The following is a 14,395-nucleotide window of genomic DNA, read 5'->3' on the forward strand; positions in this document are numbered from 1 at the left end:
CTTTTGTTTTTGCAGAACAGTCCATGTTCTTTCTCAGACATGCAGAGATGTGCTGCAGGAGGCACTAACCTTCCATGGGATGTTTGCCTTCCAGCACCTCCAGGACTCGCTGAGATGCTGTAGGATTGTCCTCGCTTTGTTCTGCTTGATGCCCTCAGGCATCATATCCAGGATGTCATGCATCACAGCAGCACGCAACTCCAGGTCAAAGTGAGATTCCACACGCTGTTTGGTCACAGTCTTGGCCACACCCTTGGAGTGACGTCCTTTTTAAAATAAATCAATCATTCATTCATTTTGTTGTTCCAATATAAAGCTGGTGACACCATTTTACTTTTTGCCTGAAATTACAGCACAAACTAGAAAGACATGAAAAGTATTGTACACACCTTCAAACTGTCTGGCCAGAAGATTTCCCAGCCACCTTTCCAACAACGGAGTGATGCCCCGCATGAAGAACAGCCACACTCTCCAGCCAGGAGCCCAGAAGCCACAGCCAGGACCCTTACCCACAGGACCCTGATTAAGTAGAGACAAAAGGGCTAAAAATTAAATTTACCCTATGTACCAAACCAGGAAACATCTGATACAACTTCAACATTTCAACAGATCTTATTGTTGGTAGAGCAACTAGACAAAGATTTTACTTACGGTATTGAACCGGTAGTAGATGAGATGCTTCAGGTCTTTGCACATCCGGATTTGTCTCATCAACTTGTACTTGTAGCGATACATGCCAGTCAGCTGGCCAACGTGAGCAAAGATATACTGCAGTCCATCAGCCAACTGCAACGGAGATCAGTTTGAGATTATATAGATGAAGCAAGTGCATTGAACGAGCCAGATTTCAAGTAATGTTCAAAGCGCATGATGGCTAAAACCAGAACAAATGACAGCCGTTATATTACACGTTCAACCTGTCAAAAAACAGAATGCTATTACAATGCAATTCAAGCTGAGTTCAACAAAAAGTAACACACACACAAAAAGTGATAGTTACATACAGTGGCTTGCAAAAGTAATCAGCCTCTTGGTATTTCACGCATTTTGTTTATGGCATTTCAAATACAAAAAGTAAATCAGGCTTCTCAATATAACAATTTTGAAAATTGTCTTCCTTAGACTCAAACTGAAAGTAAATCTCTACAACCTGATTTAAATTAATTAAAAATATAAAAGCTAAGACGATGAGTTGCGTAAGTAATGGGCCCCTTTGGTATAATACCTGTAAATAATCAGTTTAATTGCCAGTTTTCTTCAGACAAGTCAGGGGATGGATACATGAACATTTCCAAGTCACTGAATATGTCTGGAACTTTATTTACATCAGTTATGAAGAAATACAAACAGTATGGCACTCTATGGTAAATCTGTGTGGAGTAGACAGTTCTCAAAAACGGAATTAGTGTGCAAGAAGGAGAACAGTGAGGAAAGCCACCAAGACACCAGACAACCCAGAAGAAGCTACAGGCTTTTGTGGCTGTGACTGGAGAAATTGTGCACAGTGCATGTTTTGCATTTTCTATCCCCAGTTATACAGCTTCATGATGAAGTGGTATAGAGGAGGGGTTTCTTTCACCAAAAGATTAAATCTAGGCTTGCCTCTCAGATGTACCTTCTGGCAAACTGTAGCTGAACTTTCAGGTCTTCTTTTTAATAAAATCCTCCTCTATACCACTTGATCATGAAGCTGTATAACTGGGATACAAAAATGTAAAAACATGCACTGTGAACAATTTCTCCAATTACAGCCACAGAAGCCTGTAACCTCTTCTGGGTTGTCTGGGTGTCTTGGTGGCTTTCCTCACTCCTCTTCTTCTTCTTGCACAGTCACTCAGTTTTTGAGAACTGTCTACTCATGCAAATTTACCATAGAGTGTCATACTGTTTGTTTACATCCGTTATGCAGAAATACAAAGTTCCAGACATATTCAGTGACTTGGAAATGTTCATGTATCCATCCCCTGACTTGTCTGAAGAAAACTGGCAATTAAACTGATTATTTACAGGTATTATACCAAAGGGGCCCAATTACTTATGCAACCCATCATCTTGCATTTATATTTAATTAATTTATATAAAGATGTAGAGATTTACTTTCAGTTTGAGTCTAAGGAAGCTAATTTTAGAATTTTTTATATTGAGAAGCCTGATTTACTTTTTGTATTTGAAATGGCATAAACAAATTAAAATGCATGAAATACCAAGAGGCTGAATACTTTTGCAAGCCACTGTAAGAATGTTTGTCAGTTAAAAAATAAAAAACCTGCCTACTTCACATGCAAAGTGATGTACAGAATTAACTCATTTCATTTAGTTAGATGTAACAGTTAGAAGGTGCTGGTGGAACAGTTTTCCTGACTTGTCGAGGCTGCTGAAATTGGGTCATCAACAGGAATATTCAGTATAATTAGCTGGGTTATGGATGAGACAGACATATAAAATGTTCTGAATTACTAACCTGAAATGCATCAACATTTCCCAGTCGGTACTGCACATGGCTGTCCACCACCAGCTTGCTGAGGCGCAACACTTCTCTGCACAAGTGGAACGCATTGCCAAATCTGGACTTTTTGCGCTCCTAAAATACGGAAACACCTAAATTAACACTGTTTAAAGACAGTACAATTAGTTTCAGTACCAGAATACAGCCTGTATTCTGGTACTGAAAAAGAAAATTTTACAAGTATCTTCCCTCTTCATCACAAAAATCATGGTCTTACTAAATGAGAACAAATTTATAGATATTTTAAATCCAGATTTTTTTTTTTCTTGCGTGTATATCGAGACAAAAGAATAATCTATTCCATAAAACTAATTAACAAATGTTTTGGGTCACTTTATGGCATTTTACACAATGACACAAAACTGTCTGACCTTACAAAACCACACTCAAACCCTAAACAAAGTTGGACAGTAACAGTTTTAGCAAGGTATTTGTTTATTATGGATTCTGTAATTACCTTAGTGGTGAGAGTCTTGACAGGCTTGAGGTTGAAGTTGTAGTCAAGATGCAAGTAGTTGAGGTTTTTTCGATGGATAAGCAGATTGAGCATGTTGTAGCCCTGACGGCAAACTTGCAGGCCTACCTCCACCCAGTCCAGCTTGGTGGACTGGAAGAACTTGGTGGCCTTGAAGGAACGAAACAGATACCTAGAAGACAGAGGGAAATCTTTTTCAAAACGGGTAGTTGATCGGTGTAAACTGTTCTGACTAGGGAAGATGAACCAACAGGACAAGTAAAATCAAGTATCTGTGCATGCTCACCTCTTCTTCTGGGCCTTGGGTGGTCTGTGTTTCAGAGCATTGAGTACATAATACTTCAGCAGTTTCTGGTATGACACACGCACTTTCACAGGCTGTCCAGCAGGGCAGTGCTCACGATACCTAAGAAAAATAAAAAGCTCAACTTTATTTTTTTTTAATACCCATTAATCCCATTAAGTCAAAGAGGATGTCTAGTTTTTATACACATCAGGTCCTACTAAACCCAAATGGATAGGAGAAATAATAATGGTACACAAAAGTCAATGCATAGAGCTTAGAAGGTTGCGATAAAAGAATCAAACTGCACAACCATAAACTCTACCACATTACTAGATGTTGGTTTACTCACCAGTTCTTGATCAAAGGAATGTCAATAGCACGTCTTGTCCTGCCAGATCGTAGGTTGAATGGTCTTGGTGCCCACAGCAAAGCAATGCCATTGGCTGTGTTGTCTGTGTAGAGTGGCGTGTCTTTAAGGAATGGATCCACGTACTCGGGAAGTTCAAACTCTTCATCGTCATCAGGCAGAGGCTCTTGACTCTGAAGAGATGGCAAAATCAGAGCCCATAGGTGAGCATTGACATGTACAGTGCATCCGGAAGGTATTCACAGGGCTTCACTTTTTCCACATTTTATGTTACAGCCTTATTCTAAAATGGATGAAATTAATTTATTTCCTCAAATTTCTACACACAATACCCAATAATGGCAATATGAAAATGTTTTTTTTTTGTTTTTAAGATTTTTGCAAATTTATTAAAAATAACAAAAATAAGTAATCACATGTATTCACAGTCTTTGCCATGAAGCTCAAATTTGAGCTCAGGTGCATCCTGTTCCCAATGATCATCCTTGAGATGTTTCTACAGCTTAATTGGAGTCCATCTGGGATAAATTCAACTGACTGGACATGATTTGCAAAGACACACACCCATCTACATTTAAAGTCCCACAAGTGACAGTACATGTCAGAACACAAACCAAGCATGAAGTCAAAGGAACTGTGAAGTGCTGTGAATACTTTCTGGATGCATCGTAAACACTAATACTTTGTTTAAAGGCCTCACACCAATTCTGCTCAAGTCTGACTTGATTCAATTTTATGTTCAATGACAGGTGATATCTGAATGATGCAGCACAAACTGCAACAGCAGCCAGTGATAAAAGCACCCCATTCATTTTAATATTCCTCCAGTTCTTACGCACAGGCAAGCTGACCAATGCAAGTGCGCCTTTGTAAGAGGAACTGACTCAAAATGTCTGACATCCTTACAGGACAAACATCAAACATGGACCATAAATCACACTCACCTTAACAGAATGCCGGTGAGAAATAGGGTTGATCAGTGGGTCAAAGTAGAACGCCGGAAGATCTGGATCCTCTGTCTTGATAAAAACCACATTGGGTGTATGGTACCTGCAGAGAGAATGTCAACCATCTATTCATTTTTTACAACTAACATGGCTGACCTTATATTTTATTATGCTAAATTTGTCAAAGTAACATGATTCATTTTCCTATGCATTTCACTGCATTAGTTTCTGAACTGTGCAATTACAATACGTGTGAAATAAAGTTGTACATAATTCAGATAAACTCTTCAAACAATAACTGGTCAATCAATCAATCAATCAATTTTATTTATATAGCGCCAAATCACAAACAGTTGCCCCAAGGTGTATATATATTGTAAGGCAAGGCCATACAATAATTACGTAAAAACCCCAACGGTCAAAACGACCCCCTGTGAGCAAGCACTTGGCGACAGTGGGAAGGAAAAACTCCCTTTTAACAGGAAGAAACCTCCAGCAGAACCAGGCTCAGGGAGGGGCAGTCTTCTGCTGGGACTGGTTGGGGCTGAGGGAGAGAACCAGGAAAAAGACATGCTGTGGAGGGGAGCAGAGATCAATCACTAATGATTAAATGCAGAGTGGTGCATACAGAGCAAAAAGAGAAAGAAACACTCAGTGCATCATGGGAACCCCCCAGCAGTCTAAGTCTATAGCAGCATAACTAAGGGATGGTTCAGGGTCACCTGATCCAGCCCTAACTATAAGCTTTAGCAAAAAGGAAAGTTTTAAGCCTAATCTTAAAAGTAGAGAGGGTGTCTGTCTCCCTGATCTGAATTGGGAGCTGGTTCCAGAGGAGAGGAGCCTGAAAGCTGAAGGCTCTGCCTCCCATTCTACTCTTACAAACCCTAGGAACTACAAGTAAGCCTGCAGTCTGAGAGCAAAGTGCTCTATTGGGGTGATATGGTACTACGAGGTCCCTAAGATAAGATGGGACCTGATTATTCAAAACCTTATAAGTAAGAAGAAGAATTTTAAATTCTATTCTAGAATTAACAGGAAGCCAATGAAGAGAGGCCAATATGGGTGAGATATGCTCTCTCCTTCTAGTCCCCGTCAGTACTCTAGCTGCAGCATTTTGAATTAACTGAAGGCTTTTCAGGGAACTTTTAGGACAACCTGATAATGAATTACAATAGTCCAGCCTAGAGGAAATAAATGCATGAATTAGTTTTTCAGCATCACTCTGAGACAAGACCTAATTTTAGAGATATTGCGTAAATGCAAAAAAGCAGTCCTACATATTTGTTTAATATGCGCATTGAATGACATATCCTGATCAAAAATGACTCCAAGATTTCTCACAGTATTACTAGAGGTCAAGGTAATGCCATCCAGAGTAAGGATCTGGTTAGACACCATGTTTCTAAGATTTGTGGGGCCAAGTACAATAAATTCAGTTTTATCTGAGTTTAAAAGCAGGAAATTAGAGGTCATCCATGTCTTTATGTCTGTAAGACAATCCTGCAGTTTAGCTAATTGGTGTGTGTCCTCTGGCTTCATGGATAGATAAAGCTGGGTATCATCTGCGTAACAATGAAAATTTAAGCAATGCTGTCTAATAATACTGCCTAAGGGAAGCATGTATAAAGTGAATAAAATTGGTCCTAGCACAGAACCTTGTGGAACTCCATAATTAACTTTAGTCTGTGAAGAAGATTCCTCATTTACATAAACAAATTGTAATCTATTAGATAAATATGATTCAAACCACTGCAGCGCAGTGCCTTTAATACCTATGGCATGCTCTAATCTCTGTAATAAAATTTTATGGTCAACAGTATCAAAAGCAGCACTGAGGTCTAACAGAACAAGCACAGAGATGAGTCCACTGTCTGAGGCCATAAGAAGATCATTTGTAACCTTCACTAATGCTGTTTCTGTACTATGATGAATTCTAAAACCTGACTGAAACTCTTCAAATAGACCATTCCTCTGCAGATGATCAGTTAGCTGTTTTACAACTACCCTTTCAAGAATTTTTGAGAGAAAAGGAAGGTTGGAGATTGGCCTATAATTAGCTAAGATAGCTGGGTCAAGTGATGGCTTTAAGTAATGGTTTAATTACTGCCACCTTAAAAGCCTGTGGTACAATTTTTTCTCTAATAGTTAAAATTTTATTAGCAAAGAAAGTCATGAAGTCATTACTAGTTAAAGGAATACTCGGCTCAATAGAGCTCTGACTCTGTCAGCCTGGCTACAGTGCTGAAAAGAAACCTGGGGTTGTTCTTATTTTCTTCAATTAGTGATGAGTAGTAAGATGTCCTAGCTTTACGGAGGGCTTTTTTATAGAGCAACAGACTCTTTTTCCAGGCTAAGTGAAGATCTTCTGGTGAGTCAGATTAGTTCACTTTACAGTGGATAGTCTTGGTCTCTGTGAATAAGTAACAAATTTGAAGTTTCATCACAATGACTATGGTGACTGACACATTACTGACCAGGTGAGGTGGACGTGATGTGGCAAGTTGTTGTAAAGGTAGGGGAAGGCAATTTTGTACTCTGTCCTGATAGGCTGTCGAATGATGATCTTGTTGATGTCATTGAACTCATTCCAGTCTTCATCCCTATAGTGCGTACAAAAAATAATAATAAATCACTTGTTCCACAAAACACATACAACTGTAAAAAGGAAAATACGTATAAAATGTGTCAAACCAGCTATTGGCAGAGGTTTATTGATGGCTACTTAAATTGCTAAATGTACTGGCAAGGACCCTGACAAGGGCAAGACAACTATCTTCCAGCTTTCTTCTCTGATGGTTGGAGAAATCCACATTAGAAAAGGAGGGCCAAAAACAAGCCTGCAAGCAGTGGTGGGCAGTCAGGTTCTGTAAACCTTTGTGTTCTGGCCAAGCTATGGTCAGTATCAGGAAATGTATTTTCATAATTTTATATTTTTATTCATGTTATGTGAATTTTAAATCTTTTCAATAATTTATTTATTGCAATTATTTCATTACAACTTTTCTGAGCTGTGCTGCTTCCAGATCAGCTTATATAAAAAGAGAATCTCTCTGGTGGTTGAAACAAATGGGGATGTTGTAGTGGACTATCACATTCTTTAACCAATAGGGCTTTGAGTTTGTTTTGTTGCGTGTACTGACAGTGTTGCCTTATTATTGTCTTGCAGCAATTAGAGGGTGACCACAGAGACGACAAAAGATAGTCTTCAAAGTCTACGGACTTTCCCATTTGACTGAATGGGAAAGTGTGTCCAAAGATTTGACTGGTACAGTGCCTTTATTTGTTATATTGAATATTATTTGTTTTGATCATTGATGCTGGTGTGAATGATGCCTGTGATAGTGACCTGTGTGTCAGTGTGCATGGAGCACTAATGACAGTGATTTGGGTCATTTCCTTGTCTATTTGTGACTCTCCGTCATGTGTAATCTAACCACGGATTTTATTCTTGCCATTCATGTGGCCAGGATAACAAACCTCGTTTGCTCTCCCGAAAGTGTGGAATCTTCTGTGTTTGTAGTTTGTGCCGTGGCGTCGCGCTAACCCAGGGGAGGGCGGCGAGGGCCGAGACAGTGCAGGTTTTCCTTGCAACCAATCCCCTCAGCAGGTGGGTTGCTGATGAGCTTCTCCCCTGAATGATTGTCAATGAAATCACCTGCTGAGACACCTAATCATGAATGAAATCACCTGCTGAGGTGGTTGGACGCAAGGAAAACCTGCACTGTCTTGGCCCTTCATGGCACATGATTGCCCACCCCTGCGCTAAGCTATGTGACTCCCCAAAGGTTTTTTGGGTGAGTCATGAAGTTGTCTATAACTGGACACAGATATGGTACTTAAAATAATATAAGTGCTTATTCATCACCTAGCTAAGTAATCATACTGGTTCAAAAATCAAGAGAAGGATACAGGAATGGCAAGAAAAGCTTACTGCAGATTGATGTCCCTGACTAGGGGCTCAAACTTTGGCCCTCCAGGGATGGCCATATTTAACGCCTTGGAAGTGAAGAAAGCCTTTAGGTCAAATAAGTAGAAGTAATTGAAGTCCACCAGGTCAGTCAACAGCTGGTTGGCAAGGCGATACAGCGTGGACATCATTGGAAGAGTGAACTGCCAACGACGGTAGGTGGTGCCATTCACAAACCTTAAGATAACACAAGTGAAATTAGAAAAAATAGACATTCATAATAAATGTCTGGGTATAATAAATTATGTAAAGTCTTCTACTTGGCAGTGTCTCTGAGGGGCTGGTGCTCATAGAACCACTCTGCAACTGAAGCATCCTCCTCAGGGTCCAGCTCCATCTGGATGGCTTCCAGAGGTTCCACGTCAAGGATGTTATCCGCGTAGTCCAGCGGCGGCTCCTCATCATCAAATGGAGGAAAACGCATGCGTTTGAAGTGCCGGCGGTCACGTTTCTCACGACGCATCATGATCCACATGGTACTGGATTGAGGAAAAGAAGCACGTTAAAGTTTAAGACATTCTTACTTGATTTTACAATGAACTCTCTCTTACCCCCACTGAGCAATGTAAACCGGTTCTATAACCCAAGGAATTTCATTGACAAAGGAAATAGCTCCAGTGATGTGGTAGAGGACGGGCACATCTCGAATCTGCTCCCATGGCATCGGCATGTTCTCCAGAAGTTTCAGCACTGCATGAGGCATGTACTTTAGAGCACTGTTGAACAAAGATTACGACAGAAGAGAAGACAGGGTTAAATGGTAAATGGACTGCATTTATATAGCGCTTTTCCATCTGCATCAGATGCTCAAAGCGCTTTACAATTATGCCTCACATTCACCCCGATGTCAGGGTGCTGCCATACAAGGCGCTCACTACACACAGGGAGCAATAGGGGATTAAAGGCCTTGCCCAAGGGCCCTTAGTGATTGTCCAGTCAGGCGGGGATTTGAACCCATGATCTTCTGGACTCAAGCCCAACACCTTAACCACTAGACCATCACCAGGGTTGTAGTTATGTTTTTAATAGTGACTGCACACACATCAAAAGCCAGCTTTAAAATAAAACTCTGCAGACTAAAGAAAAACATTTCCAGCTTAAACTAACATGAACTGAACAGTACATTTTTCAACAATAAATTGGAAAGTTCAATTACCCAAGGTAGACCCGCTTGTCATGGCGAAACTTTCTGTTGGTCATATCTCCATGGTCTCTGATGATCTTGCGGACATGTTCAGGTGGCATGTCTTCCTTCTGAGCATCCACAAAGCCAAACTTTCTCTTTTCTGAGTAGCGCTTCGCCTGCAGCTGCTGCCATTTCCTCGCTACATACATTGATATAAAATGACACAGAATCAAACAAAGGCGGTTCGGAATGCAACAACATGTGTATTGCTGCACTGAATGACTGCGGCAAACCTTTTTCTTGCAGTTTTTCCTCCGACATGTAGTCTGGAACTGGTGCAGGAGGGGGGACACCAGGTGGCAACCCTGCAGGGATACCTCTAAAGGGAAAGGTAGCTGCCATGGCACCTCACAACTGAAATGAAATACAAAAGTGTTTAATTAAAAAACTCAGTTTAAATTTAGTGTCCAATGGTGCTGCAGGGCCTGACGCAAATCTCTTCCTTGCTCTGTGCCTCACTAGATTAAAGCTACTGTACGAGGTCTGTTAGAAAAGTATCTGACCTTTTTATTTTTTTCAAAAACTTGATGGATTTGAATCACGTGTGCTTGCATGAACCAACCTTGAACCTTCGTGCGCATGCGTGAATTTTTTTCACGCCTGTCGATTGCGTCATTTGCTTGTAAGCAGCCTTTGCGTGAGGATGGGTGTAGTCTCTCGTTTTTTTCTTTGCAAGGAAATGGCGGAATGACTGGAGCAGCGCAACTGCATCAAATTTTGCCAGAAACTGGGTGACAGCCAGGTGTAAACCATTTGGATTATTCAGACGGCTTTCGGTGACAATCCTATGGGTATCACAAAGATTAAGGAGCGGTACAACCGGTTTAAAGACGTCCGCACAATGGTGGACAGCAAGCCACGCTCCGGGCGGCCATCAACATGCTGAAATGACCAGCTCATTCCAAAGTGAACGCTGTGGTGATGTGGGACCGTCGTGTGACTATCTGAGAAATTGCGTAAGAGGTGGACATCAGCACTTTCTCGGCACATTCCACTGTGACAGAAGATTTTGCCACGAAAAGAATTGCAGCGAAATTCATGCCGATGGCTTGGGCACGAAGCTGACGGTGGAACAAAAGCTCCACCATGTTGAAGCCTCACAGGAATCTTCCACCATTCGGAAGATTCAGACGGCTTTCGGTGGCTTTTCAGTCGTGTGACTATCCGAGAAATTGTGGACATTTGGGACCTCAGCAGCTCGTCTGAGACAGACTCTTCACCCAAAGCGATCAAAGGGAATAATGGGAACATTAACCATCAGATAAGGTAAAACCTCTTAAATCATTCTAAAGTCAGTTTTAAGCAGAAATGAGGCGACAATCTGCGATGCTTTGAAATGATGCGCAGTGAATGCAGCAGGCAGCAGCTAGCAGCTCACGTGGCTGTGGCTAACAAATCACTTCCCCTGTTGCTCATTATGAAATAATGCTGAATTTATGTGGAAATGATTGTTGTACAAAAGCTTAAATATGCATTGCTGAGATAGATGACTGGAATGCAGCTTTAAGCAGAAACGAGGTGATAATCTGTGAACCGCGGTTGATGACGCATGCGCAGTGAAGGTAGGGCGTACTGATTTTTAGGAGGGGGGGCATTCGGTCTGTGACACCAGCAATCAATTCACCCTCGAGGTTTCAAATCCAGCAAAAACTCGTGAGATCTCAGAGAGCTGGCTTTCACTGCAATATGTATTGTATTTTATATATACAGTCACTTGCCCAGTTCCGGATCACTGCTGTAGTTTTTGCGCCGCCATTTCTCGTAATCAGCACGATTAAGCTAATACTTGGTACCAATAGAAAGATTGATGTTTTGTCTACAAACGACCATAAGCTCGACCGGATCCAGTCATCCTTGTAACCAGCAGAGGAATCAAAACATCCCGGTGTCTGTGGTGTGCGCGCTTTTTCTGACTCACTCATTTCTGCAAGTTTTAAAGTAACGATCTCTGAAATGTAGCAAAGGTGAGTTAGCCGTTCAGTGTTTTTGGTTCTAGAGTGGGAAAATACTTACTTGGGTAGAAAATGTCAGTGTGTTATGTCTTGCTGTTTAATTGCTGCGCGCATTTATCTCCGACGCGAAAATTTGCCGATTGCTGATCACTGAAGCAGCAGCCTCGTGTCTGTAGTTGAGTCATGTGGACTTTGGGGGTCATCTCAACGTCACGAATGGACATGATTGTGGGGGCTTGTACTTTTTAATTCGGGAGAAATCTCACCTCCACACTTCATTTTTTGCTCGTAAAAACGTATAACGACGCTTTTCGAACCAAAGTAAATTTTCATTTAATAAGTATAATTTATATCATTTTGTGTTCAAAACACATTCTCGGGCACAGTGTGTGTCATTCTGCATTAGAAGGGCTCCAGCCAGATGCCAGGAATGCTCCCAATGTGACGCAGAGTGTTGTGATCCGGAACTGGCAAAAGTGATCCATTTCTGGCAAATGTTTGCACCACACATAATGTGGCTTCACACTTTAAGTAGAAGTGCTACTCCACCCAGACCTTTTCAGCTAAATAACATCCAAATACCCAATACAAAGGACATTCAGTTGCATTATGGCTCTGTATAGCGGGACTTTAAAAAAGGTGATCCGGAACTGGGCAACCATCTGTATATAGATTCCAATGTTGAAAATTCTTCAGAACTAAAAGTTTACTGCCTTTTAAAAGGCTGCATTTGCATTTTTATGCTATATTATCACAATATCAATAGCACAAAATGGTTTTAAAATGATATCAGTGAAAATATCATTTACTGTGATATTTTCAAAGACAATATATCATCTGCAAAATTTGTATTCATGACAGACCTAGCTACATTTCTTCAAACATCATCATCATCCTTCAACCACAGGGGTGAACGACAAAGGAAAGGATTTCTCTAATATTACAAAATTAATCTTTTGTCTTCTCAACTTAAAGCATTTGTGTTATTAAATGAATGAAAGTTTTAAATTGAACTAGCCAGCTGGCTCTAAAAATTATATGAAAACACTTAAAACGACATCAATGTTGATAATCAATGTTTCTGACTTGTGTCTGAACAAATCTGATTTTCGTACTCACTATTGGCTAGAGCAAACAACTATTATACTATTATATTCTATTAATCAGGATATGCAATATGACATCTTCAAAAGCAATGGAGAAAAATAAAACCGTAGTCCCATTTTAAACAAGCTGGCGATAATAAAAAAACAACAAAAAAAGAAACTTGATTGACAAATCCGACTCAATGTTGTTAACGCGGCATTAGTTAACTAGCTAGCTAATGCTAATATAACGACGTCGCTTCCACAAACGCTTCCACACATCAATATGAATTGAAATAACTTATTATAATCCCTAGTGGTGGCTTTGATGCAACAAGAACAAGTAATGAATTTAACGGATTTCACTGCATTAAAACCACAAGTTTTTAAGCAAGACCAACGCAGAAGCCAATTAGGCCAAACGTAGAAAAAACGTTTTCGCTAGCTTGCAGCTAAAGCAGCATAGCAGCGAAGTGCTGACAAAAAAAAAAAAAATGCAAATTCATCCAGCACTCACCTTGCTACCTTCACTCCCGAGGCAACTTGAGAAGGTCGCAAACAATCTTCTTTCACACAAAAGTATATAATTATTGAATTAAAAGTACATCACACAGAACAACAAACAGCGGCCTCCTCACAAACACAACACGATGTTTTTCTTCTTCTTCCGTAAGTTTTCACAACAGCTACCATCCAAGGAGATGCACTACTGCCATCTATTGGATCCAGTCCGATTCCCCATGTATCGAGTAACGTTGTTATATATTATATAATAAATATTGTGATAAATGCATGCATTTATTTATTTATAATCAGGTCCCATCTTATCTTAGGGACCTCATAGTACCATATCACCCCAATAGAGCGCTTCCTTCTCAGACTGCAGGCTTACTTGTAGTTCCTAGGGTTTGTAAGAGTAGACTGGGAGGCAGAGCCTTCAGCTTTCAGGCTCCTCTCCTGTGGAACCAGCTCCCAATTCGGATCAGGGAGACAGACACCCTCTCTACTTTTAAGATTAGGCTTAAAACTTTCCTTTTTGCTAAAGCTTATAGTTAGGGCTGGATCAGGTGACCCTGAACCATCCTTTAGTTATGCTGCTATAGACTTAGACTGCTGGGGGGTTCCCATGATGCACTGAGTGTTTCTTTCTCTTTTTGCTCTGTATGCACCACTCTGCATTTAATCATTAGTGATTGATCTCTGCTCCCCTCCACAGCATGTCTTTTTCCTGGTTCTCTCCCTCAGCCCCAACCAGTCCCAGCAGAAGACTGCCCCTCCCTGAGCCTGGTTCTGCTGGACGTTTCTTCCTGTTAAAAGGGAGTTTTTCCTTCCCACTGTCTCCAAGTGCTTGCTCACAGGGGGTCGTTTTGACTGTTGGGGTTTTTCTGTAATTATTGTATGGCTTTGCCTTACAATATAAAGCGCCTTGGGACAACTGTGTTGTGATTTGGCGCTATATAAATAAAATGGATAAAAATTGATAAATCGAGAAAGTTTTACCTTAGGACATTTCTGGGACCAGGCGCTTTCCCACCTCTTTTCCTAGACCTTCCTATGTAGACAAAACATGCATCGATGGGTGGTGTCCTCTGCCCGACTCCCCATCGAATTTCATTAGATGTTT

At 40.7% G+C, this 14,395-nt stretch overlaps 1 protein-coding gene across 2 annotated transcripts in view; it reads right to left on the reverse strand.

Moving 5' to 3' along the window:
• Positions 1-13,446, reverse strand: part of prpf8 (pre-mRNA processing factor 8) — a 35,793-nt gene extending 22,347 nt beyond the window's left edge. Inside the window, exons 1-15 of one of the 2 annotated variants that reach the window (XM_034169361.1) lie at positions 13,289-13,446; positions 9,968-10,088; positions 9,705-9,873; positions 9,100-9,264; positions 8,809-9,027; positions 8,513-8,725; positions 7,056-7,181; positions 4,579-4,684; positions 3,617-3,807; positions 3,268-3,387; positions 2,964-3,153; positions 2,462-2,581; positions 652-786; positions 390-519; positions 70-266 (exon numbers count right to left, since the gene is read on the reverse strand). In XM_034169361.1, the coding sequence (XP_034025252.1) occupies positions 70-266; positions 390-519; positions 652-786; positions 2,462-2,581; positions 2,964-3,153; positions 3,268-3,387; positions 3,617-3,807; positions 4,579-4,684; positions 7,056-7,181; positions 8,513-8,725; positions 8,809-9,027; positions 9,100-9,264; positions 9,705-9,873; positions 9,968-10,076 (2,190 nt within the window). In that variant the 5' untranslated portion in view covers positions 10,077-10,088; positions 13,289-13,446. Of the gene's footprint in view, positions 1-69; positions 267-389; positions 520-651; positions 787-2,461; positions 2,582-2,963; positions 3,154-3,267; positions 3,388-3,616; positions 3,808-4,578; positions 4,685-7,055; positions 7,182-8,512; positions 8,726-8,808; positions 9,028-9,099; positions 9,265-9,704; positions 9,874-9,967; positions 10,089-13,288 lie in introns of those variants that run through there. The other variant, XM_034169362.1, reaches the window with a different exon arrangement.
• Positions 13,447-14,395: the final 949 nt, after the last annotated feature.

This window comes from Thalassophryne amazonica, chromosome 4, assembly GCF_902500255.1.
Source record: "Thalassophryne amazonica chromosome 4, fThaAma1.1, whole genome shotgun sequence".
Lineage (NCBI taxonomy): Eukaryota > Metazoa > Chordata > Actinopteri > Batrachoidiformes > Batrachoididae > Thalassophryne > Thalassophryne amazonica.